General features: G+C 41.3%; 3 protein-coding genes across 4 annotated transcripts in view; all 3 read left to right on the top strand.

Annotated features, from left to right (window-relative positions):
• The window catches only part of LOC118428095 (heparan-sulfate 6-O-sulfotransferase 3-B-like), a 44,377-nt gene extending 34,987 nt beyond the window's left edge, over positions 1-9,390 (top strand). For both annotated transcript variants that reach the window (XM_035838063.1, XM_035838064.1), the window contains one exon: positions 7,965-9,390. In XM_035838063.1, coding sequence (XP_035693956.1) covers positions 7,965-8,574 — 610 coding nt within the window. In that variant the 3' untranslated portion in view covers positions 8,575-9,390. The remainder of the gene's footprint in view (positions 1-7,964) is intronic.
• A 759-nt stretch (positions 9,391-10,149) lies between these two features.
• LOC118428070 (centromere protein I-like) lies at positions 10,150-17,156 on the top strand. The gene is made up of 10 exons (XM_035838035.1): positions 10,150-10,263; positions 11,624-11,761; positions 12,768-12,886; positions 13,167-13,274; positions 13,529-13,577; positions 13,901-14,037; positions 14,535-14,687; positions 15,516-15,662; positions 16,182-16,302; positions 17,053-17,156. Exons 1-10 carry the CDS (start codon positions 10,200-10,202, stop codon positions 17,154-17,156), a joined length of 1,140 nt encoding a protein of 379 aa, XP_035693928.1. The 5' UTR covers positions 10,150-10,199.
• Positions 17,157-17,251: 95 nt separating this feature from the next.
• LOC118427892 (centromere protein I-like) lies at positions 17,252-22,296 on the top strand. The gene is made up of 9 exons (XM_035837855.1): positions 17,252-17,372; positions 17,670-17,734; positions 18,246-18,346; positions 18,923-19,076; positions 19,419-19,543; positions 19,949-20,089; positions 21,108-21,243; positions 21,796-21,843; positions 22,113-22,296. The coding sequence occupies exons 1-9, from the start codon at positions 17,276-17,278 to the stop codon at positions 22,275-22,277; spliced, it is 1,032 nt and encodes a 343-aa protein (XP_035693748.1). The 5' UTR covers positions 17,252-17,275; the 3' UTR covers positions 22,278-22,296.
• Positions 22,297-22,746: the final 450 nt, after the last annotated feature.

The raw sequence follows: 22,746 nt of genomic DNA, 5'->3' as shown, positions 1-22,746 counted from the left end.
TGCCAGAACTATTTCCTGGGAAATGGTTGAGCTATAGAGCTACAAATGTCCCATGAAACGAGGTTTTACGAGCCCTAACGGTTTAATATTTCGATGTGTCTTGACGGAAAATGGCGAAGACGCATGATTCTAATTACCTGCATTGGTCTCACCTTTACGTAGTTCAGCAGGTCACTCTTCCTTATGTTATAGTAGATGACACACCTTACCATATCTACCTTCTCATTATCCAATACCAGATTCCGTGCACAGCCTACACTAAAGATGTGGACTTTATTCCGACAGGTTTGCAGTCCCCAGCCCATCACTAGTTTTACTAATGGATATTATTATACCACAGACGCAAGGGACATGACTGGATAGCCTCAGCGGATTGCCCGATATGTCACAGCGCACGCCTCGTAATGGGGGTTTATGGACCTTTCACGGCTCCGCTTCTGCAAATGGCAAATGCGTAGGAAGTGTGTACTCAGGTGGTAATCCGTATCACTGGTCCGCTGTTCCTGTTGGTAGTTAGCCTCCGTTGCAGTCTTTGAACGGGTCTCGTTTTTATTTTAACGGGTCTCGTTTTAACTCCTTTACACGGCAAATTCCCTTCCTCGGCAAACTCCCTTTCCCGGCATAAGAGAAGCTTGCCAACGTTGAAAATACACTTTCTGTTATAATACGGCTTCTGCAAAAGGCAAATGCGTAGGAAGTGTGTACTCAGGTGGTAATCCGTATTCCTCGTCCGCTGTTCCTGTTGGTAGTTAGCCTCCACTGCAGTCTTTGAACGGGGCTGGTTTCTATTTTAAGGGGGGGTGGGGGTCGAGGCGAAACTCCTTTACACGGCAAACTCCCTTCCTCGGCAAACTCCCTTTCCCGGCATAAGGTATCCTTGCCAACCAGCGCCACCCCCCCACCCCCAATAAAAACCTTCGCCGTTCGAAGATGAAGGCTAATTACTAATAGCGTGTGTCAATATCATACGTAGTATGTTGAGGTGAATAGTAATAATGCTACGTCAAGATCTCGTTTGCAAGACGTTTGAATTTGAGCTTATCAAACAGGTTGTAGTTATAATACTCTCTCAGGCATGATATCACTGAGGTTGCTTATATCATTCCAGATATTAAGGAGGGGTAGCTAACCACTCTTGGGGTGTTCTAAAAAATAAAGATCAAGATCTCGTTAGAAAGACGTTTGAGCATATTCAGATGCACAATTAACAATATAGAAGTATGTTGTAGCTAACCGTATCTAGTAAATGTATTGCTAAGACGCTCAGCATTTGGGGGAAAGTACACCTTTAATATACCCCACTACTAGTGGTGTAGCCCCCGCTGTACAGCGCTGGCACTCACAGCTTAGCGGCCCATAAAGCTATTGAAATGGACACCGTCGCCATATAGACTGGGAACGTATGAAACCCAACCTTTCTTCTTCTGAACGTATGCTGATCGGGATTGCTGGAGGCTTCAGTCATTGAACTAAGATTTCATTAATGATGTAATAAATACGTGCATTATTTGGCAAAACAGAGAGTCATTATGTCATCCTTACTTCTTGACAACATGTCTGGATATTACTTTCACGCTCTAGCTCGAGCGACAATGGGATTACATTCTGTAAACTGATTACGAATGGTTATCGTTAAATTGTTGGATTACAAGAGTCACTGTCAGTGGCAGTAATATTGTATTTTAGAGCGTTGCCAAAGACTCTTAACAAACCGATAGTACATTGTTGTAAAATCATGAAAAAATATATTTCCATATTCTTCTGAAATTGAAAACTTCTTGCTCATATATATCGGAAAAACCCTAAATCAGCTACGGTGACTTCGTCAAAGTCAAATGTGGCTGCGAGCATCCCTTCTTTTGATTGATTTTCGATGTAGCCAAGACCTCTGGGCCAGGAGTAACGACACTTTCAGGGGGCTTACAATGTTTTTGGAAACCTTTTAGGTCACGGGCTTCGATATCTCGCCGGCAAAGTTTATTTCTATTGATCTATTAACGTCTAATGACGCCCGTTAAGGCATGTTGTATATCAGGAAATATTGAGCGTGTCGCTCTCCTCTGCACATCCCGACATCAAACAGGCTGGAGTTATTATACATGATTTCATTCGGTTCAGATAGTAAGAAGGGGTGGCTCACCACTCTTTGGGTGTTCTAAAAAAATAAAGATCAAGATCTCGTTTGAAAGACGTTTGAGCGTATCCAGATCCAATTAGCAATATAGACGTACATTGTAGCTGTCCTCGGGTGTTATGAAAAGTAACAATACGGTCCAGGAATTAAGTGCCCAATTGCAAGTCGGCAATTCATGCAAATTTCTATCTTTGCAAAAACCTACCTCTCTCTTAGTAAACGTTATGTTTAAGATTTACATATATACACCAGATGTTCTCGATTCCAAACTTTGGTGGTGATCTAATCATAACAACCAAGACGCATGATGAAAGATTTCTGAAAAAGACTACAGTAAGACAGTCGTAGATTTAATACACTGCCTTTTAGTTTTTAGCTTCGTTCTACTGTATATGGGGTTGATTCTACTGTAGGTGGGGTTGATGATAGATTCTACTGTAGGTGGGGTTGATGATAAATATGCATTTCAATGAACAAGAGGAAAAAGTACAGTCTATAAAATAGTAATGCTTCAAGCTATCAACTTCCACTTGTATTGCACTGGTGCAACCCGCACGCGCAATTACACGTTCTCAACACGCCTTCTGACACTGTGTGCTCTCAATTATCTTCATCTCTCAGATTGCACGCCTCAACAACAGCTTGGTCTTATCAAACACTTCCACTAGCACCAAAAGGTGTCGATTTTAGCATAATCTGGTGTCATATTTCCCCTTGATCACCCATCTATAAGACGTCTGTGACGAAACAGAAGCCTCCCTGACACCTGCGGAGCGTAGCCCCAATCACAGGAGCTGAATTCCGCAGAATTGGGATTACGACATCTCGGCGCTTCCGCGCGGAACGTAGTAGTCTACCTGGCACCTCGCCGTCTTAGTCGTGGAAACGGGCTCATAATTCACCTACCTGTATGACAAATAAGGCTATTATCTACCATTAGAAGTAAGAGAAGTAATTGTTCAACAGACATCTATAGATGGGAGGAAACTTGAACAAATGATCTTACGACAGAGACGCATATTCCGCTTGGTTCCCTGAACTTGATAATTTACATAATAGTAGCAAGGGCCAAGGCCAAGGGGAAATGATGACCTATTTTCGAACATAAAGACTGGATTTAACTTTCGACCAGTCCTCTGGCAACCTTCAGGATAAGTGGCTATATACCTCATGTTTCGGATGTATGACGTGAGTGTCGGGTCAGAGGTCGTTGGTAGTTGGTAGCGACCCCCGTCCCGGTTCAAAGAAAGTTGAGGGTAATTTCTTACTCTCTCCACGTGAATATGTTGTTTAAGGTAAAACATTGATTCCAGATGAGCATAACAAAATCAGTCACCAGATTACTTTATGTTCTTTGAAGGTCTTTGACCCAATGGCGATGGTAACCAACACGTTTTAAACGTAGATTTGTGGCCTAGGGAATATAGAGAAGAGATGGTCGCCCCCCCCCCCCCTGGTAATCTCCTAGCAGATCCTACTGTGCAATAAGATAGTATCAAAGACAGCCAATGGGAGTCAGACGGGCACCTCCGGTGGCACACACACACACACATACACACCTAGGCTGGCTTCACTCCTCTGCCAGCTTTTGATACTATCTTATGCTACCGTAGAATCTGCTTGGATATTACCCTTTTGTATAATGTGGGAAGGACTTAAAAGCTTGAAATCGGCCAAGCAATGAAGCATATTTTTCTCATATCTATAACCTTTTATCCAGCCTCCCGCTTCTGTTACCTCCCAACATGGTGGCGTATCGATCTTTGCACCCCAAAAACCCACCCTGGACCCTATCTCTCCACGCGACTACCCATGGCTTCTCGTTGGCAAGCTGCTGGGTTGTGCTGCAATGCTCTTTGAATCTAAAAAAACAAATCTTATCGCCCGCCCCTCCCGTTTCCTAACCATCAGCACACCTATTTATACTTCTCACGCGTCAAACCGAAACTGTTGCATGCTTGAAAAAGACTGATGAGATGAGAAAACTCCATCAATATTACACTCCATTGTAGACAACTGGAACAGTACACGGGGGACCGCCGCGTCCCCATCGGGGTATGCTGCTCTGTTTCAGATAGCTTTGTCAGGGAAAGGTTGGACCAAAGGGTATTGACGGTTTGGGTAGGAGGAGGAAATAGCTCGAGCTTTCTCTCTTTTTCCATGGAATTCGTAGCAGACACATGTAGAGAGGGACATTAGTAGTCATACACAGCGCCAACCCGTGGGATCTACTGATTAGAATCGCTCAGTTGATGAAGTGCAGCCGAATCTTTACCGGTAAGCCCCGGAGAAGCAAACTTTGTGTGAGGAATAAATAAATCAATAGGAATCAAAGTAGCCGACTAAGATTGCTGTAGCTAAATATTTCCCAGAGCAACAGGGTTGTCGTAACTGAAAACTGCTTAATGTTTCCCAAGGCCAGCAGAAACTCTTGATGAACGACTCAAATATCAAACGTTAGTGTTGTGCAGCTGGCTGTGAACGATTCTGATGGTATGTGTGAGCCTCAAAAGACAAATCCTATAAAACAACATCTCTCGCTGTGTCTGTCTGCCTCTCTGTCTCTTTGGCCCCATCCCGGTCTATCACACAGTAATTCCTTTGTCAACGCCACAGAAATAAATCAATTTGCCACAATATAGCTTTGAAAAATTAGATTCTCCAAAGTTCTTGCTTTGTGTGTCTGTTCCATTCCTCTATTCCAGTGTGAAAATCAGTGTGTACAGCTCTAGTTGAGTGCCAATCTGATATGGAACAAGACCAAGGATGTAATATGCTCCCATATGTCATACTTTCCAACGGCTTGCTATGAGACGGTCGATAACTAATAAATAAGGAACCAGCCGTGCTCCAGACTTGTGACAGTTCCCAAACTTGAATCACAGTGAGACATACGTGAATATTATTGGTATGTCAGCTATGTGCCGGCTTTGTCAGCATGCCAGATCAAGCGTGCTCAGATACAATTTCGAACTTGTCTCAAAGGCGCTCATACTGTCAAACCATCTCCTGTGGTGCTGAGGGGGGAGCTCTCCGTTTCACTGTATGGTGGAAAATTAACAATTTTCCGCTAGAATGAGCAAGACTAGCAAGCGTGAAGTGTACTTGTTGAAGTTTGCTTTCCCTTCATTATTCTCTGTTGACATGTCTTCCCGTTTTGACAAGGCTTTGGAGGCTATATAGTCTCAATGAGACTGATTTTCCTAACCAATCACAAAATTTCCCTTCATGATTTAGCGCTGGGCATAAACGCGGAAGCATTGAGTATGCAATCACTATGATTACGTGGGTGTATTGTGTGTTGTACCTAGATTAACGACCAGCGCAATACCAAGGACACACCCTGCGCATTATAAGTTATGGCAGGTAAGGCATTTCATGGACTATTTCCGATGATTTTGATACTACCATAGGTATAGACAGAGTCGCAAATCAATAAATTGTCATGAACGGGTTTGTTGTTGGAAGTGATCCTAATGCGAAGTGAAACGTATGAAATGTAGCCTGTAAAAATGTAATTTTTTTCTATTTATTTTTGATTGTAAAGAACCATAAATGCATAATCATCACAGGCAGTACATGCATACTTCATTTCAGCCTGTATTTCAGATGTCCCTGGACACATACAGCAACTCTAACAACATAACTAGTACATGCACACATTAATATTAACATAGGTAAAAGGGAGCAAAGCATGTCCTGCTTACCATGCTTACAGTACTACATAAGTCAGTTCTTAAACGGTGATATTGTTGTCCTCTGTCTCTGTCTGTCGGGCAGTAGTTCATTCAATACTTTTAACGTTAGGTACCATACTAGAAATATTTTCATGGACTACCTTTTTTTACTTTACAATGCTAGATTCATTTCTAAAGAATACCTTAGGCTGATTATCATCGATTTTATTCGTAGTATATACCGCCTGCATGAGCTGAACATCGAAAATTGTTCCTTGGACGGAGTGGATTGGTAATAAAATGTAGATGTGATAATGCCCAGTTATGCTGACTTTGACACCATCTAAACTACCAAGTGTGCAAATATCGATTCCGTTACCGACAGAGGCAGAAACATATAGCAGGAATAGATAGCACAGGGGCTTCCTGAGCACTCTATTGATTAGGTCAGCTGCGTTTCCTCATCTAGTTTTGATTCGATCAACCACGGAAGAGCCCCTGCCAACCATGGGACCATTAGCAATATCACACACACCAGCAGATTCTTCATGTGATAGATGCTAAACGGATGGGTCAGGGTCTTAGATATCAGAAGTATATATGCTGCTTGATTGCGAGATAACGGTTATCCCATGAAGACTGGAAGCTACATGTTCTTTAACTTCAATGATTGAGAGATAATCGCAGACTATCGTCCTCATTGAGGTCTGGCATTTCCTCTCATTGCTGCAGTAATATCCGTCCTTCAGGCACCATTGATTGAGTAGATGCGCAGAATGGCAGCCTCATTTGCCTGCTTGCTTTCCAAACGAGGCTTAACTTTTGAGTATTGATTTTCTTTGATGTGCGCAATTTGTACTCCCCGAGTGACGGGCTTTGGGAAAGAGGGAGCAATAATGGTAATGTTTGGCTCACCGCAATCTGAACGGTTCGGCATTTACAAAGGCGTGAAACCTCAACACCAGCAGGTTTCACTGTGGCTATTAGACCAATACAATGCCCCTACCAGGTCTAACAGAGTCTTTAAATGGTACATATAACTTCTTTCCGTTCAGCTCTGGGGAGGAATATGGTACGTGTAGTTGAATACACCAGCAGGTTCCACTGTGGCTATTGGACCAATGCAATGCCCTAGTGGAGAGAGTGCTTGCCTTGAAGGTTCAATCCCCTACCAGGTCTAACAGAGTCTTTAAAATGGTACATATAACTCCTCCTCCTTTCTATTCAGCTCTGGGGAAGAATTATCTTGTGTTTACACACTCTCTCGCTGGCTGGCGTTAATGACCCCCTCCAATTGTAGGGCTGGCCGCTATAGGAGCGTGGTTTTAGTCAGGCTATGGAAAAATACTCGTTGTGCTTCCAAAGCTGTGTGCTCCAGAAGCAACAGAAACGGAGGTGCAGGTTGTAGTATGGATCATGATGGGGAGCATTCCAAATTCAATTGTTGGACTTAGCGGGAAGCTTTATTAGATACATTGTTTCGATCGATACAAATTCGAAGCTTCATCACACCGTCTGTAGATGATATGACCTGATTTTCCTAAATACACTATTCCTGATCTAGCTATCGGGCCGTGAGTGAGTGAGTGAGTGATCTAGCCATCGATAGATTTTTCACTCGTATAAGATTTTTCGCTCGATAGTCTCAGCAGGACTTGGTATCATATCAGCTTCTATCTGCGCTTACTTTACGGGGCAACTCCCATAGGCTGCGATTTTAAGTTTTGTGATTTTACCACGAACGTTATCATAGAATGCCTTAAAGTTTGTATGGTTCTCATTATAATTCATACAACCATTAGCTTACAACATTGCCATAAGTACTGCTGACTCATCATATTTTAAGACGCAAGAGTATCATATGAAGACACTTCGAAAATCAATGTGTTTAGATCGTCATGATCATATTGCAATGAAGGATAAGTCAACAAATGACTTATCAAAAATTTATTGAGCATCAACATATGATATTCCATCAATGTCTTTAACACATTGAGTTTTACCACAATGAAAAACTCTAATTTTCCTGGTTTCCGCGTAAGCTCACGTACAATCCCGTTTGACTGTACTCTCTCTCGCGGGACCATATTTCAAGATGGCGCCCGTTATTGGAACGGTGTCTTTATTGACATGTCGTTTCTGTTTTGCCGCAGGTATTTCTACATCACCATGCTGCGGGAACCTGTGGCCAGATACCTGAGCGAATGGCGTCACGTGCAGCGAGGTGCCACGTGGAAAACTTCTCGGCACATGTGTGACGGGAGGATGCCATCAGAAAAGGAGCTGCCATCTTGTTTTGACGACAACTGGGTTGGTGTTGAGTTGGACGAGTTCACTGGTTGTCCGTGGAACCTTGCAAATAATCGCCAGACCCGCATGCTGGCAGACTTAAGCCTTGTCGGCTGCTACAATACGTCCCGTGTTAGCCAAGAGCAGAGAAACCGCATTCTTCTGGGGAGCGCGAAGACCAATCTCCGACGGATGGCTTTCTTTGGCCTCACGGAATTCCAGAAGAAGAGTCAGTACATGTTTGAAAGGACCTTTAAGCTAAAATTCATAGAACCTTTCGAGCAAGTCAACGGCACCACAGCAGGCAGGACACCCATCTCAGAAGACAAAAGAAGGAAAGTAGAAGAACTGAACGCTCTTGACATTGAACTTTACGACTATGCCAAAGACTTATTTTTACAGAGACTAGAGCGACTTAAGCAAAGTGATCCAGATTACTATGATTATGTAGATGAAGAAGTAGGAAACTGGTAAGTATTCTCTTATCATTGCACTATTCTAGAAGTTGAAATATTGTTTTCAACGATTTCAAGCCAAACAAAGTCATTGTACAGATAAGAATACATAGTCTACTAAGTACACGAACCAGAATACCCAATCTCAAGCTGTACCATACTTCTTAGCAAATTTAAAGGAGGGTTGAACGCCTGCATCTACTAAAGTATTTTAGTCAGCGTCCGTGACCTGCGTACTCGCTATGCGAACTATGATCGCCCTTTTAAAAAGGCCACATAGTCACTAGTGTTCGAGAGAAACGTCATCTTGTGAGGTTTCTAGGAGTTGTTCAACCATCCGACATGTAAAAGCCATTTCAAAATCCCTAGTGCGCATGTGCAGTCGTGGTGCATTATGGTCTAGGGTCAAAGTTGAAAGCCACAATACATCACGACTGCACATGCGCAATAGGGACTGTGAAATGGCTTATCGTGCTCATTTTCGACATTGTTGTAATGCGATGTTCAAAATTGTTGTCACGAAAACCAATCTATTAGTTATAACAAGGACAATTTATGTCGACAGCATTACGAGTATTTATGTAACACATGCATGTAAGTACCGCAAACCAATAACATATTCTGGTCAACATTTTTCACATTGACACATGCAGAGAAATGGTCTCATCCTTCTCTCATTAAAAGAAAACATTGAAAAATACAAAAATAGTAAAAAAAAGTTGATTGTGCCACAGTAATTGAGTATATTGACCCCATTTGTAAACCATTGTGTCAACCTTACTTGAGATGCTGATTACTAGTATGATAATGCTATTAAACAGGCTATCTAGTATCACTCTTTGTTGTCGGTTGTCTATATGAATGACTGACTTGAAAAATGATTGAATGAATGAATGAATGAATTAATTAATGAATGGATGATGTGTATAACATGTATATCATTATGAATCATCATCATCATCCTCGCCGCATATCAGACATATCATTATGAATATCTTTGCCTAAGCTACCTGCATGTATGCCTAAAATGACGGAAATCCGTCGTTCCTTTCTTCAGTTATCCTCTTTGGAATGTCTTGACAAAAACGCCTCTGCAGTTCCAAAATTAGATGTTAGGAGCTCAGACCTGCCCACCTTGTTCTGACGTCGATTGCCACCGACATGTCAAGACCATATCATGTTCAGGACAAGAGATACATCGAAAAAAAAAAAAAACGCTATGGTATACTCATTAATTGTGCAAGTGTCCTGCATTTGCATAATTAGTATTTTTGTACATTTTGGTCTAAGCTACCAACGACCTGGAGGTCAAGGGACTAGGTATGTAGGTAGGTAGGTACCAACATACCCCAAATCATGAAAATCCGTTATTCCCATCTTGAGTTATCTTCTTTGGAATTTCTGACAGAATCGCATCAAGCCTTATGAATATGAAGCAATTTATGCATTTGTTCGAAAATTTACTTATTTGCTACTCCATACCAAGTGTCCAAAGTTAGCAACAAACTTTGTTTATAATTGCTACATCAGAAACGCCGCCGTGCGGAATTAGTACGAACTGTTATCTATTCTCGTGAAATCACGCTGCAGACCTGGTCACGTGGTTGCGGCCGCGAGACAATTCAAACTTTGGGCGGGTTCAAAATGGCGGAAGAAGTTAGAAAACAACTCCCAAGTTTGAAGGATTCTTTGTCATATTTCACGGACGGTAAGGGTTTTTTGAACTCATAATATACTTATATAGGTAAAGATCCATCTTAATTTATCATTAAAACACTATGAGGGCGGGAAGTGTATCATGGGTGAGCAAAATTGTGGCGCTTGGCAACTTGGGCATTGGGGAGGGGGGCTTGGATCGTTCTGCGTGTTTTGCTTGTGTTTTTCTTTTCTATAAATTCGTACTACACTTTCCTGAGCAATTTCATATAGTTTTTACTTATCAAGAAGTATTAAAAAAAGATGTAGGCCGTAAAAATTCTGTAGAAAGATACATTATGTTATAATAACGTAAATATTACACTATTTTCTACAGATATATTCTATATTGTCGCATAATTTGCATGCTTAATTGTATTTCACTGCGTTACAGCAGCATTAATTAGAGAAAAGCACTTGAGACCATGAACCGACAGACTGAAGCAGTTAAGAGACAATACCAAGCCATATGTTTTGGCCACAAACTCGCCCTAGGGCACAGCATACGTTTGCAGTACTTAGATTTCATAGCAGCCGCAGCGCGGTCTGCCTAAATACCACAAACGACCACAAACGACTCGAAAATACCACAAACGACCACAAACGACTCTAAAATGCAGTGTATATGGGTCAAAGACCTTGTGTGGCGCTCTGGAGACATTGTTTACACATTTATAGATTTAAAAAATGCAGCAAGTCCTGCGTATTCAACCAGTTATTTCAAGTTAGTCCGCCGGTTTCAAGATTGAAGCGATTCTCGGCCGCCATGTTGGATCGCCCGTGCTAGGAGTCTGCATGGGGAAGTTCTCGATACCTTCCACGGCTCCATAGACGACAGGACGATAAAACTATGGACGCTGTTGGTTCATAGATTATAGCATGGCACTATTCTATCATTGTCAACTTATAAAACTTGTATACTAAGTGTTTTTCAGCCTCAATGCAAGCACGCATTCATTGACAGCGCAGAATCGCTTCGATCTTGGCGGCGGACTAACTCGAAATAACTGGTGAATACGCAGGACTTGCTGCGTTTTTTAAATTCATAAATGTGTAAACAATGTCTCCAGAGCGCCACACAAGGTCTTTGACCCATATACAAGTTGCATATTAGAGTCGTTTGTGGTCGTTTGTGGTATTTCCGAGTCGTTTGTGGTCGTTTGTGGTATTTAGGCACACCCGCCGCAGCGTGAACATTTTTTTACCGTGCTTCAAAATACGAGTGCCTCAAAGTGAAATGAATTAGTTTACAGCAGTCCACTATGCTACATGTATTATGTTGAACTTAAACACTTTTCTTTTATACCTTTCATACACAGGAAAACCATTAATTATGATTGATATCTAGATACTGACATTCTTTTGTTGTCTAGAATCTGCCAACACAAAGGTGAGAGGCAACATAAAACTGCAGCTTGCCCTGGAGGGGATAGAACAGCATGCACAGAGCAAGGGGCTGAGTCCTGACAACATCCTGTCACTCACTCTCGTCATCACTAGGGGGCAGTTCGGTGAGTATTACTACTGAGTATGTGCTAAATTATGATAGATCAAGGTTCGAGCTAGCATTGAGTTTGAGTTTGAGTTTATTTATTCGCACGTAGAACACAAAAACAGAGAAATGTACATTGGATAAAACAAATACTGTGCGGGAGGAAGGGAGGAAGCCTAACGGCTTATGCGAGCCCTCCTCCTATAACGTATGCAATTCTAATGAAATAATTGAGGTGATAAACAATTGATAATAAAACAAGGAAATGTATCAACTAAATTAACACAAAAAAGCCATCAAATAGAGAAGCTAAATAACAATTAAATTATTAAAAGCAGGGAAATATATCAACTAAATAACAACTTAAGCTATCAAATGGAAAAGTTAAGGAAAAAATTATTGGCAACAATTTAAATATTGAAACTATCGTAACACAAATGAAGCTATATAAAATAATAGAGAAGCTAAAGTTAACGAATTAAGAAAAAAACAAGGATATATCGTAACTAAAGTGACACAAATAAAGCTATTATCAAATGACTAAAACAAGGAAATGTAGCAGCATCCGTCATTTGACAGAATTTTGCTGCTGGGGATGGACCAAAAATTTGCCCATTTCAACCTCTGTGACGGAGAAAAATTGGCATGTAAAGAGATGCTGTTTACCTCTGCTGTATCATGTATGCTTACCCTATTCTTTTTAAATTCTGCAGTCTTATTATTTGAGGTTTCTGTGAATATAGTACTTAACTATATGTATTTTAAGCCCTGAACATCTGAGATTTCTACATACCTGGAATGACTTGATATATGTACATGTACATGTATGTATACAAATCTGCCGGTCTGGTAGAATCACCAGTTCTACCAGTAGAGATCCCGATCAGAGTTTTGTCGACAGAGCCCCCAATCAGGATCTCTACCAGCACTGAATACTAGTAAGTGATTCTACCAAATCTGACTGATTCTGAGTCACTACCATAACATATATGGTAACAAAAGCCCTCTCCTCATCACCATTTCAGGGGACTCCACCAACAGCCGTCTGGTGAAGTGCCTGATCCCAGCTACTGCAGTACCAGAGGAAGCTGCTGTGAGGGCTATCTCCTGGATATGTACCAACAAGCCTTCCAAAAGTGTTCAGGTCAGCTAAAGACTAGTCATACTGTCCTTATGCGATGAACCACAGCTAGTATCCTATTTTCATCAGTTTGCTAATAATCATTACCTAGGAATTGTAACTTTATTGTGTTCATCCTTCATTTAATGCAAAGTGTCATAATTTTGCCAGTCACCCTTAGACAATAAGTGTAAAATTGCCATATTTAAAAATGGTTTCGAGCAAATGGGAGCTCAAGTAAAACTCTTGATCACTACCTCCTGCTCTGTGTCACCAGTATCCTGCTATTGTTTGTTGTTTACAGGCCTTCTTGCTGCGCTGGTTGGTCCTTGTGTATGACCTGATCGACGGGAAGGACAAACTTCATGCCTTATATGGAGTCCTGTTCTTCTTCATACAGAGTGATGTCCTGGTACGTTACTGTCAGCCGTAATGTTACACTGTCCTGATTTGTTGATTCTTAGATTTAGAAAGATACTGCTAAAGCCTCCTGAACTGGAATATAAACAGAGAACTGAGTTTTAGAGAGGATGGTCTGTACCTTGGTACACCATTTCCAGCTTTCCTAAAATGAGAATTCAATGATGAATAATATTTACAAATTGCATGTGCGTGTATACAGATGACTTGCAACAGCTTTTCTTAACATTGCTTTGTTGTTACCAGTGTCCCCATGTTTGCCATCTTCTGTATTTGCTGACAAGGAAGCAAGATGGTGAGACTATAGCTTTCTTTATACATTTTTTTTTCATAAAGAGTACAGAACCTTAGAGCTTATACTATGTTTTTGATATGGACACATTTAGATAGACATCTATTTTACTGTATTGCTTGTTAGTACAGTACTTATATAGAGAGTATTTACATCTACATATGGGTTACCCCCAAATGCAAATAGCCCCACAAGAGGAAATGCAAGGGGAGGGGGATATAAGTGTGATCCATAATATCAGGTGTAAATTGCAGTTCCTTATGAAATCGGAGTGTTGAACCTACATTGTATTCCCAGATCTAATGTAGCATGTTGTGTATTTCCAGTGCGCCTGTTCCGTGTGCGTCCGCTGTTAGACCTACAGACCAGACTGGGCGCACAGCCGCACCTGACAGGGCTGCTGTCCTTATACAAACTGTACCGTCCTGACCTGGTCAACGTACCGCTCAACAAAACACCCAGGGTAGGTACAATAGGCTTTTCTTTGCTGTGTTGTCACCGTGTGCGTGTGCGTCCCCTGTTAGACCTACAGACCAGACTGTCCTTATACAAACTGTACCGTCCTGACCTGGTCAACGTGCCTCTCAACAAAACACCCAGGGTAGGTACAAGTTGTACAACAGTCTTTTCTTGACCCTATCTATTGTCACCACAATTTATCTTAATTTTAATTATCTATTAGCCCTTGGCAATAGCCCCTGGCTAGTTGGGCAACCCTGGCTGTGAAAAAAGCCGAACAAATAAATAAATAAATAGAATATTGTCATCACATAGTAAGACCTGAAGACCACTTCAAGGTTACAGGTGATCATGAATTGAACTGGAGCAGCATCTCTTCTTCCCAAGTCAGTGAAGTCTGCTGATCTCGGATTGCCAGATAAAACTATGAATGCACTTATAATTTGTCTTCTTCCTTGGTAGAAAATGTCCAATCATTTTATTGCTTTCTCTCTTTTCCAGGTATTTTTCAAACAGACAGACAAAGCATGGGCAGCCCTGATTCGTCAGGTCCAGCTGAGAAACTGCCCCAGAGAGGAGAGGGACCAATGGCTGAAGACAACACAAATTCCCATTACAAATATCTTCAATGATCTAGATCCAACAAAAGAACCAGTAAGTACTAATTTGATGGGTTTCCTTGCAGAAATTTGATTTTATGTTTTGTTGTTTTACTTTTTACACATTAGATAGTTTGGTTTACAAGATAAGTAACTTTTTGTTTGCAGATTTTCAAAAAATATTTACAACAGGTTGTTTCTCTCTCGAAAAAACAGTACATCAGAGTCTTATTTTTTTCCCTCTTTTAAGTTTTTTGTCTACAATGCAAAGCAACTATGTATCTTATGTGTATGAAGGCAGTCTGATGTCCTAGTTAGCTTCAAGCATCAAACCTCCTGACATATAAGAACCGGTACCCAACCACTTACTGAGAAAAGTAAAAGTGACTCGATGGGCTTGGCTGAAAAAGCAAGCCCTAGTGAAGCAGCATTGCAGCACTACCACTACTACTTAACAAAGCATCATGCTTCACCTCAGTCAAGAATGACTACCTTACCTTTAACTTAACCATACCTATACAGGGCTCGAAATACTTTTTTCTGCATACCTGCACTTCTGCAGGTAACATTAAAAACTACCTACACCAGACAAATTTTACCTGCACCACTCTGAATTTAGGAAGTATGAATCATACTATTGTTCAGGAACCATTGCTATTTTTTCTTTTATACTTATTAGGCGGTAACAGTCAATGACAACAGGTAATAACAATTCACATACATGTACACCTACATCATAGCACATTTATGTATGAAGCCCAGTACATGGACCAGTGCAGGTCAGGTGCAGGTAGACATCAGAAATACCTGCACAGCTCCAATATAACCTGCACTTTCAATGTCTTGTACACATCACAGAATAAACTTTGACTTTGTTTTCCAGCTACCCAAGAAGGCCAAGTTGGACTGTATCCCTGCCATTGGGTATCCCAGAAGTCTGGACCAGAGTTCAGCAGCCCAGTCAGACAAAGTACCAGTCCAGCTCATCGGGTCCTTTGAAGAGTTGTTACAGAACTTGGATAATCTGGAAGTAAGTCTTCCATCACTGATCAATGTTCAGTTTGTGTTTCAAACTATGTAATACATGTATTGGGCATCTTCCAAACCACTTGCTGCCCCATGATGATGATGATGATGCCCAATGTGCCTTATGGCACAGCAGGACCTAAGGTTTAAGTTAAGAAAGCATCTTACTATGGCAAAGCCATGTACATGTAGCAGGCATCACAGACATGGGCATTGTAGGGGGGTCTGAGGCATTCTTTCCCATAAAGGTTTTGATGTTATAACCCACAGAAACACTATTTCTAGAAAAAAGCCAAATTTCAGGAAATAAAGCTAACATTTCTTTCTTTTGTTACAATACAGCAGAAAAGCCCCCTGCACTGTTTGAAACACATTGTAGGGGCCAAATTCTCAGCATAGGGGATACAAATTACTTCATTAGTCTTCAGGGCCCCTATGCTTACTATGCTTTGCTGCACTAGGAAAAACCCAGAGGTAACAGTTGTACAGTGTTACATTAATGATTCCTTTCCCCTCCCCCCAGCTCCCCAGCCAGGCTGCAGCAGTACTGAGGTCCCAGTATCTGCAGCACTTTGTCAGCTGTCACCCCCAGCAGCATGTGGCACATCGCATAGGCTACTGGCTCTACAGGACATTGCGCCAAGGTAGGGAAACAAACCTTAGCTCTAGTAACACATACACACACACACAGAGCTCCCCAGTCAGGCTGCAGCAGTGCTGAGGTCCCAGTACCTGCAACACTTTGTCAGCTGCCATCCCCAGCAGCATGTGGCACATCGCATAGGATACTGGCTTTACAGGACACTGCGCCAAGGTAGGGGAACTAACCTGAACAAAATTTAATTGCAAGTTTATGCCTGGGGGCTAATTGCAATTACATGGTGGAAACATAGGAGACATACATGTGTCAGTGAACAGTGATACATGTACATTATTGAAAAAAGCAGCAACTCGAATCCTAGTGTTGACTATTTCTAGACGGGTTGGGTTTGACTGCTTTTTTGTAAGCAGAGGAAGACAAATAGCCCCACTACAGATAATAACAGTACACTGTGGTGAAGACATGGAAAACAATCTCACACACCAGGGGGCTAGAATTGACATTGACTTCATATTCGGAGTAATTCCCAACCCCTATCCACATACCAAATGTTATTACAATCCATGGCCATCCAGTGGTACTAAAGATATGATGACCACAGATATCAAAAACAAACAAACACACAAGCACACACACACAGGGTCAAATATCTTACCATTTCCAACTCTGTCCAGTTACTTTTGTATTGTGTATCTTATTACCTAGATGTTGAACCTTCATCGATGCAATTGACAACTCATTTGTATGCAGAATTGAAGAACCTGAGTCAATAATATTTTCCTATTTGTCTTAGACCTTGTAGACTGCCCCTCTGCCAGCACCAAACCCAGGGTAGAGAAGCTGCTAAAGGCTCTCATCAACTTCACAGATTTCCTACAGGTAAGCTTTACAACATAAAAATATGTGCTTACAATACATGTATTACCAATCAAATTTGTTTAACATTGAATGCATGTTCTCACATAGATGTTTAAGTTTAACCCATATTGTTACAGGAGGGTGTGCTCTTATGTGAGATGTTCCTGTGGGAGTACCTGTTCACCTGGAATGGACTTGACCATCGACCACAGATCCTCCAGCTCATCACAAGGTCCAGACTGCACCCTTTCCAGAGTAAGCAATCATTGTCTGCTGCCATGTTGGTGCTCTTTGGTGTTCTTTTTTGCATTTTAATAAATCTCAGAACCAAGAAGAAACATTGATATTGCTGATGCCATGTAAGCCATGTTGTTTGTGAGTCTGTGTCTTGCAAATAAACAAAAATTGAAGAAACTAAGGGATATAAAATGGTGGTGAATCTGTTTCTGAAATAATTTTCACCACTTTGTAGTCAGCATACAGGGGTCTTCCCTACACCACCAATCTGGAAGCTGTGTATGACTTATAAATGCACATGTCCTTTCTACTCAGGGCTGAATGACTATGTTTTGGAACCTCTCAGAAGGCTGTTCTTCACATCTAAGGTTCACTGCAAGGTGAGTTTTCATTATCCTTATTGAAAAGAAAAAAGAAATCTTAAAGTAAACTCTCTTTGTTAGAACAGTGGCCCTGTTGACTGAGATTCTAAAGGTTCTGGGTTTGAATCCCTGCAGTACTAGTCCCAATGTCATGGCTCTCAGGGAAAGGCACTTAAATGTAAAACCGATATCCCTCAACTTAGGTGAAATTAGTATCTGCCTTTGGGAAGTCCAGTTGGATGGAACATAAGGCATAGGTCCTGTGTTTGAGGAGCTCCACACCTTGAACATGTTAAAGAACCCACCACACTTACAATGTCTACACTGTACCAATAAAGGTAGGGCTTGGTCCAGGTGTGATTGGATCAAACCTTAAAGTTTGGTCTTGTGCTGTACAAAACTAGTGTACTACATGTACATATTTAGGCAGTTTGCTTGTTATGAGAAGAAATTATCTTTTACCATTGTCAGTTGCCTTTTGTTATTTTTACAAACTGACACATTTGTTGTCGTTTTTTTCTGCCTGCAGTGTCAGATCCTGGCCTGTCTGACAGAGTTACTGAGGAACTGTGTGTCTGTGGAGTGGGCACGGTACAAAGAGACACAGAGTAACGAGGAAGGAACATCAAGGTACTATTCAGGGCTGTCTCCGGGACCCGTCCTTCTGTCCCAGGATGGAAATTTACTTGTTTGATAAAAGAGAAAAAAAGTTACACTCAGTTCTTCCATAAGCTTCATGATACAAGTTTGTGAAAATGTATTTTACCTGCCTTGAAATGACAGACTTAGAATAGCAGATTATTCTTCGAGGAAGCAATTGAAGCATTGATTTGGATGGATGCCAGGCAAATAGTATAAAGCTGTAGAGTAGACACACATGTACATGTACCTGTAATGTAATATCTCTGCCCCCCTCCCAGCTTGTCCCTGTTCCCTGTGGATAGTGAGATGTTCCCAGCACTCCAGTCTATCCAGGAGCTGGTGCTGTATGTAGACAGACTGTGTGTGGTGGGGCTACAGTATCACATGTACATGTAACATCATATCTCTGCCCCCCTCCCAGCCTGTCCCTGTTCCCTGTGGATAGTGAGATGTTCCCAGCACTCCAGTCTATCCAGGAGCTGGTGCTGTATGTAGACAGACTGTGTGTGGTGGGGCTACAGTATCACATGTACATGTAACATCATATCTCTGCCCCCCTCCCAGCCTGTCCCTGTTCCCTGTGGATAGTGAGATGTTCCCAGCACTACAGTCTATCCAGGAGCTGGTGCTGTATGTAGACAGACTGTGTGTGGTGGGGCTACAACAGGAGGACGGACACGCCATGCTCATGCACTACACGCTCGGCTTCTTCGAACTGGTGAGAAGGATATTCTTACTACTAGTTCATGTTTCAGAAGAAAAAATGGAATGTTTGAGAAGTAATTCTTTACATAGGAAAAGAAAATGTTATGCAATAAGAACAAATAAAACTATTTCCTCCTATATTGTATAAACAAGAAAGATTGTATATCCGTTGATACTTCTTCTAAGCTAGAAATAGATTGAAAAAATTGATCATAATATGTCCAGTTTTGCATCAATAATATCTCATGACCTTAGTTATGAGAACTTGTGTTACATAACAGTAAATTTTTGCTTGATAATGATAATACTCCAATACCTGTGTGTCCTTATTAAGTTATTTCCTTTTCTTTTCTAGGTGACCCAGTTGCAGCGCAGGTTTGACCTCCCGTTGGTCCATGCCCCATCTGCACCTATTGTGTACATGGCCATGTTTGACACTAATGCCCTGACTGTGGCCCGGATATGTGCCATCATGTGTGGGTAAGGAACCTGAGTATTTTAATAATGCTGTATCAGTTTGGCATTCAGTATCGGCAGTGTAAAGCTAAACTACTAATTTGTGGTGGGTCAGGAGTTTCTGAGCACAAGTGGTTAGACTCTCCTTTGCTTTGCCGTATGAATCAAATTCCATGGATCCAGATGGGGACATAAAGACAGTGGCCTCATGTATGGGGAATCCTCAGTTGTGAAACCTCTTCACGTAAATAAAAAGCTAACACTCCAAACTAGTAGGGATTACTTATTGTGCTGAACTGAAAATACTAGCTGTTGGGAAGGCCATTTTGCACTTCTAACTCTTTCTGGTGATGTCCAATTTACCTGTCATACAGTTCCACTATTTCTGACTGCCTGTTTGTCATGCCTGTCTGTTTGTCATGACTGCAGGTTCAGACAGGAAGTGACGTCCCTGAAACAGAAGCCACCCCAGGAGGAGTCCTGTGGTTTCACCAGCTCCAGCATCAGGAACTTCAACAACTGTATCTTAGACATCTGTGATGCTCTCTGGAGGTGCAAGGCCTTCAGCAGGTAAGGGAGTACTGAACGATTACAAACATTCTTGAGATAGTTGTGCATGTGCAAACAAATTTCAAGTGTCTTCCTACAAAAAGGCTGTTTTAAAAGTCATCTAACCTTGTAGTTGGATCTGTCACAGCAAGGTTGCCAATCTTACCATGTGAAAATCATGAATTGGTTTACAATAGATGTGACCACACTGTAATGGTATATTCATTGGTGCAATTTCTTACATTACATACTCCTCTGATTATTATACATGTATGTGTATTTAGTTGTACATCTCAAAGTATGGATAGTGCTGAAGTAAGGTGCCTCCTTAGGTTTTATGTTGTTTTATGGACATGTACATTGGGAAAGTATTCTAACTACCTGTACCTTGTATTCTACTAATATAATGGGTTCTTGTTAAAATCCTTCCCACTTTCTTAAGGTGTACAGGGTAGTTATCTGTCTCTATATCCCTTGGGCTCACGCACTACAGCAGGGGGTTACTCCACTTTAAAGGCAATGTGTTTTAGGGCTACATGTAGTTAAAGCAGGGCTCGAAATTCATTTTTGGGATTAGGTGCACTGGTGCACCCAGCTTAAAAAAATTGGGTGCACCAAAAAAATTTTGGGTGCACCACTTAAATTTAAGTAGAATGTCAAGAAAACCTAATAACAAAACTTAGTTACAAGCTACCAAATTCTTACACAAGTAATATGATAGACATTTTTATCATCTTTCTAACACTTAGATGTCAAGAATATGATGTATACTAGTACACTTGATATCTTTCCATATATAAACCTAAGAAAATATTTGGGTGCACCCTGTGCACCCACTGAAAAAAATTGGGTGCACAGCTCCAATTTTGGGTGCACCTGGGTGCACATGCACCCAGTATTTCGAGCCCTGTTAAAGTCAATGTAGGTGATAGTAGATCCAGAAAAATGTTACTTATTATAACAGACTATGTAAGCTTGTTGATATGAGTCTTATGATTGTTTGATATTCACAATATTTCCTGAATTATTTTCCCACCAGTGGAAAGAATGAGGCAAGCATCTTTAAGGTACCGAGAGCCGTGGTGAAGCAGGCTGGTATCGACAGCATCGGTGACAGCTTTTCCCTGTACAACCACATAGCACTGCAGGGCTTCGCACACACATTCCTTCAGAAGGTGAGGATATACAGTTATACACTAAATGCACATACAGGGGTTTCATGGGAAAAAAAATTGCAAGAGGTAAGCAGAGTGACCAAGCAGAAGAATGGTATGATTATGAAGAGGAGGTCCCCCCTTTCACAGTGTGGAGTTTTATGAATTTTAAGTTAGAATGAGGGAAATAAGGGACAAAATTACTGTCAGATACTTTAAGGTCACTGTTGAAAACTGGCCACATGTGACCCAGTAGTATCCCTGGTCAATCAGAGTTTTATGTTAGAGGGTCTGCTCCCCAAGGTAAGGAGACATGGTCAGGGCATGTGGTCGCAGCAGCATCGTTTCCCTGTATAGATAAAGCGCTGACTGAGTGTTTTTAATGAAGCGACAGGTTGTGACCACTATATATCTTTGACTTGCTTTTCATTTGACGATAGCTCAAGTGTACATGGCAATTTTTTACTTCCTTATTGGCAACATTGTCAGTTAGTACTTACAGTTGGTGTAATAGTGGTGTTGAATTTGAGTGTTATTCAGCCATCTAACAGTATGTATTTTGTTGCCACACAGTCCCTGCCTCCAGGAACCCCTATCACACCCAGGCCCAGATCCAGACAGGTAACTTCTAGAATTGATGATTTTTGCTGTGTCTGGATTTTGTGTTCCTGTGTGTTTGTAACTATTTGAATATGCTGTCTGTAGGCTGGCAGGAGTAGAATTTTTGGACAATAGTTAAGCAACATTGCAGCCTGTTATACTTAACTTTGATATGTTTTCAATCTATGTTCACTTGAAGTCTCAAAGAAGTATCAGTTATGTTGGTACAAGTACAAATAATTCTTTCAACTCTACCGAGTCCGATATAGATGATGTTTTTTTATCAGCAGAGCACCCTGGACAGGAGTTCGTATCTGGACTTCCTGACATCCCAGGGGCTTGAGGGGATCCAGGGTTTCATCAGCAGTTTTATCAAGGTTGGGAAGTCCTCCACACCCTGCTCTTCTGCACCTTCCACTGCAAGCAGCACAACAACCACCGGGTCTAGGACTTAGAGGTCTGCATAGGACAAGCTGGGGCAAGAACGTATCTCCAAAATGTAGTAGTAAAAGGGTAGAAACTTATCTCCCAAAAGTAAAGTTTTCTGATCAACTGGCTTATCTCACAGTGCTCTATTGGGTAGACTACTACTACTGTCAGTCAGTCTAGTACAGACTTGTTTTTACTGTTGATGGAAAATATGATTTCAACCCGTAAACAAACAGAAGACAGATGATCAGAAAACGTCATGATTTTATATCTAAACATCTGACTGGAAATTAGAAAGTACAACTTGACTCTAGAGTGGTTGAATTGAATGTATATCATACTACTTTTATCCACATTGTAAACTTCTGGAACAAATATGTGTTCCAGAACAAATGTAACAGACACATACACATATTTGTGTACATATATCGTTTAGGCAATTTGTTTTGTATTACGTCAACTAACATTCTTATAAATCTTAATACATGACTAATA

This window comes from Branchiostoma floridae, chromosome 12 (assembly GCF_000003815.2).
Source record: "Branchiostoma floridae strain S238N-H82 chromosome 12, Bfl_VNyyK, whole genome shotgun sequence".
In the NCBI taxonomy this organism is placed as follows: domain Eukaryota; kingdom Metazoa; phylum Chordata; class Leptocardii; order Amphioxiformes; family Branchiostomatidae; genus Branchiostoma; species Branchiostoma floridae.
The sequence above is the reverse complement of the archived record's forward strand: the minus strand, read 5'-3'. Positions and strand labels throughout refer to the sequence as shown.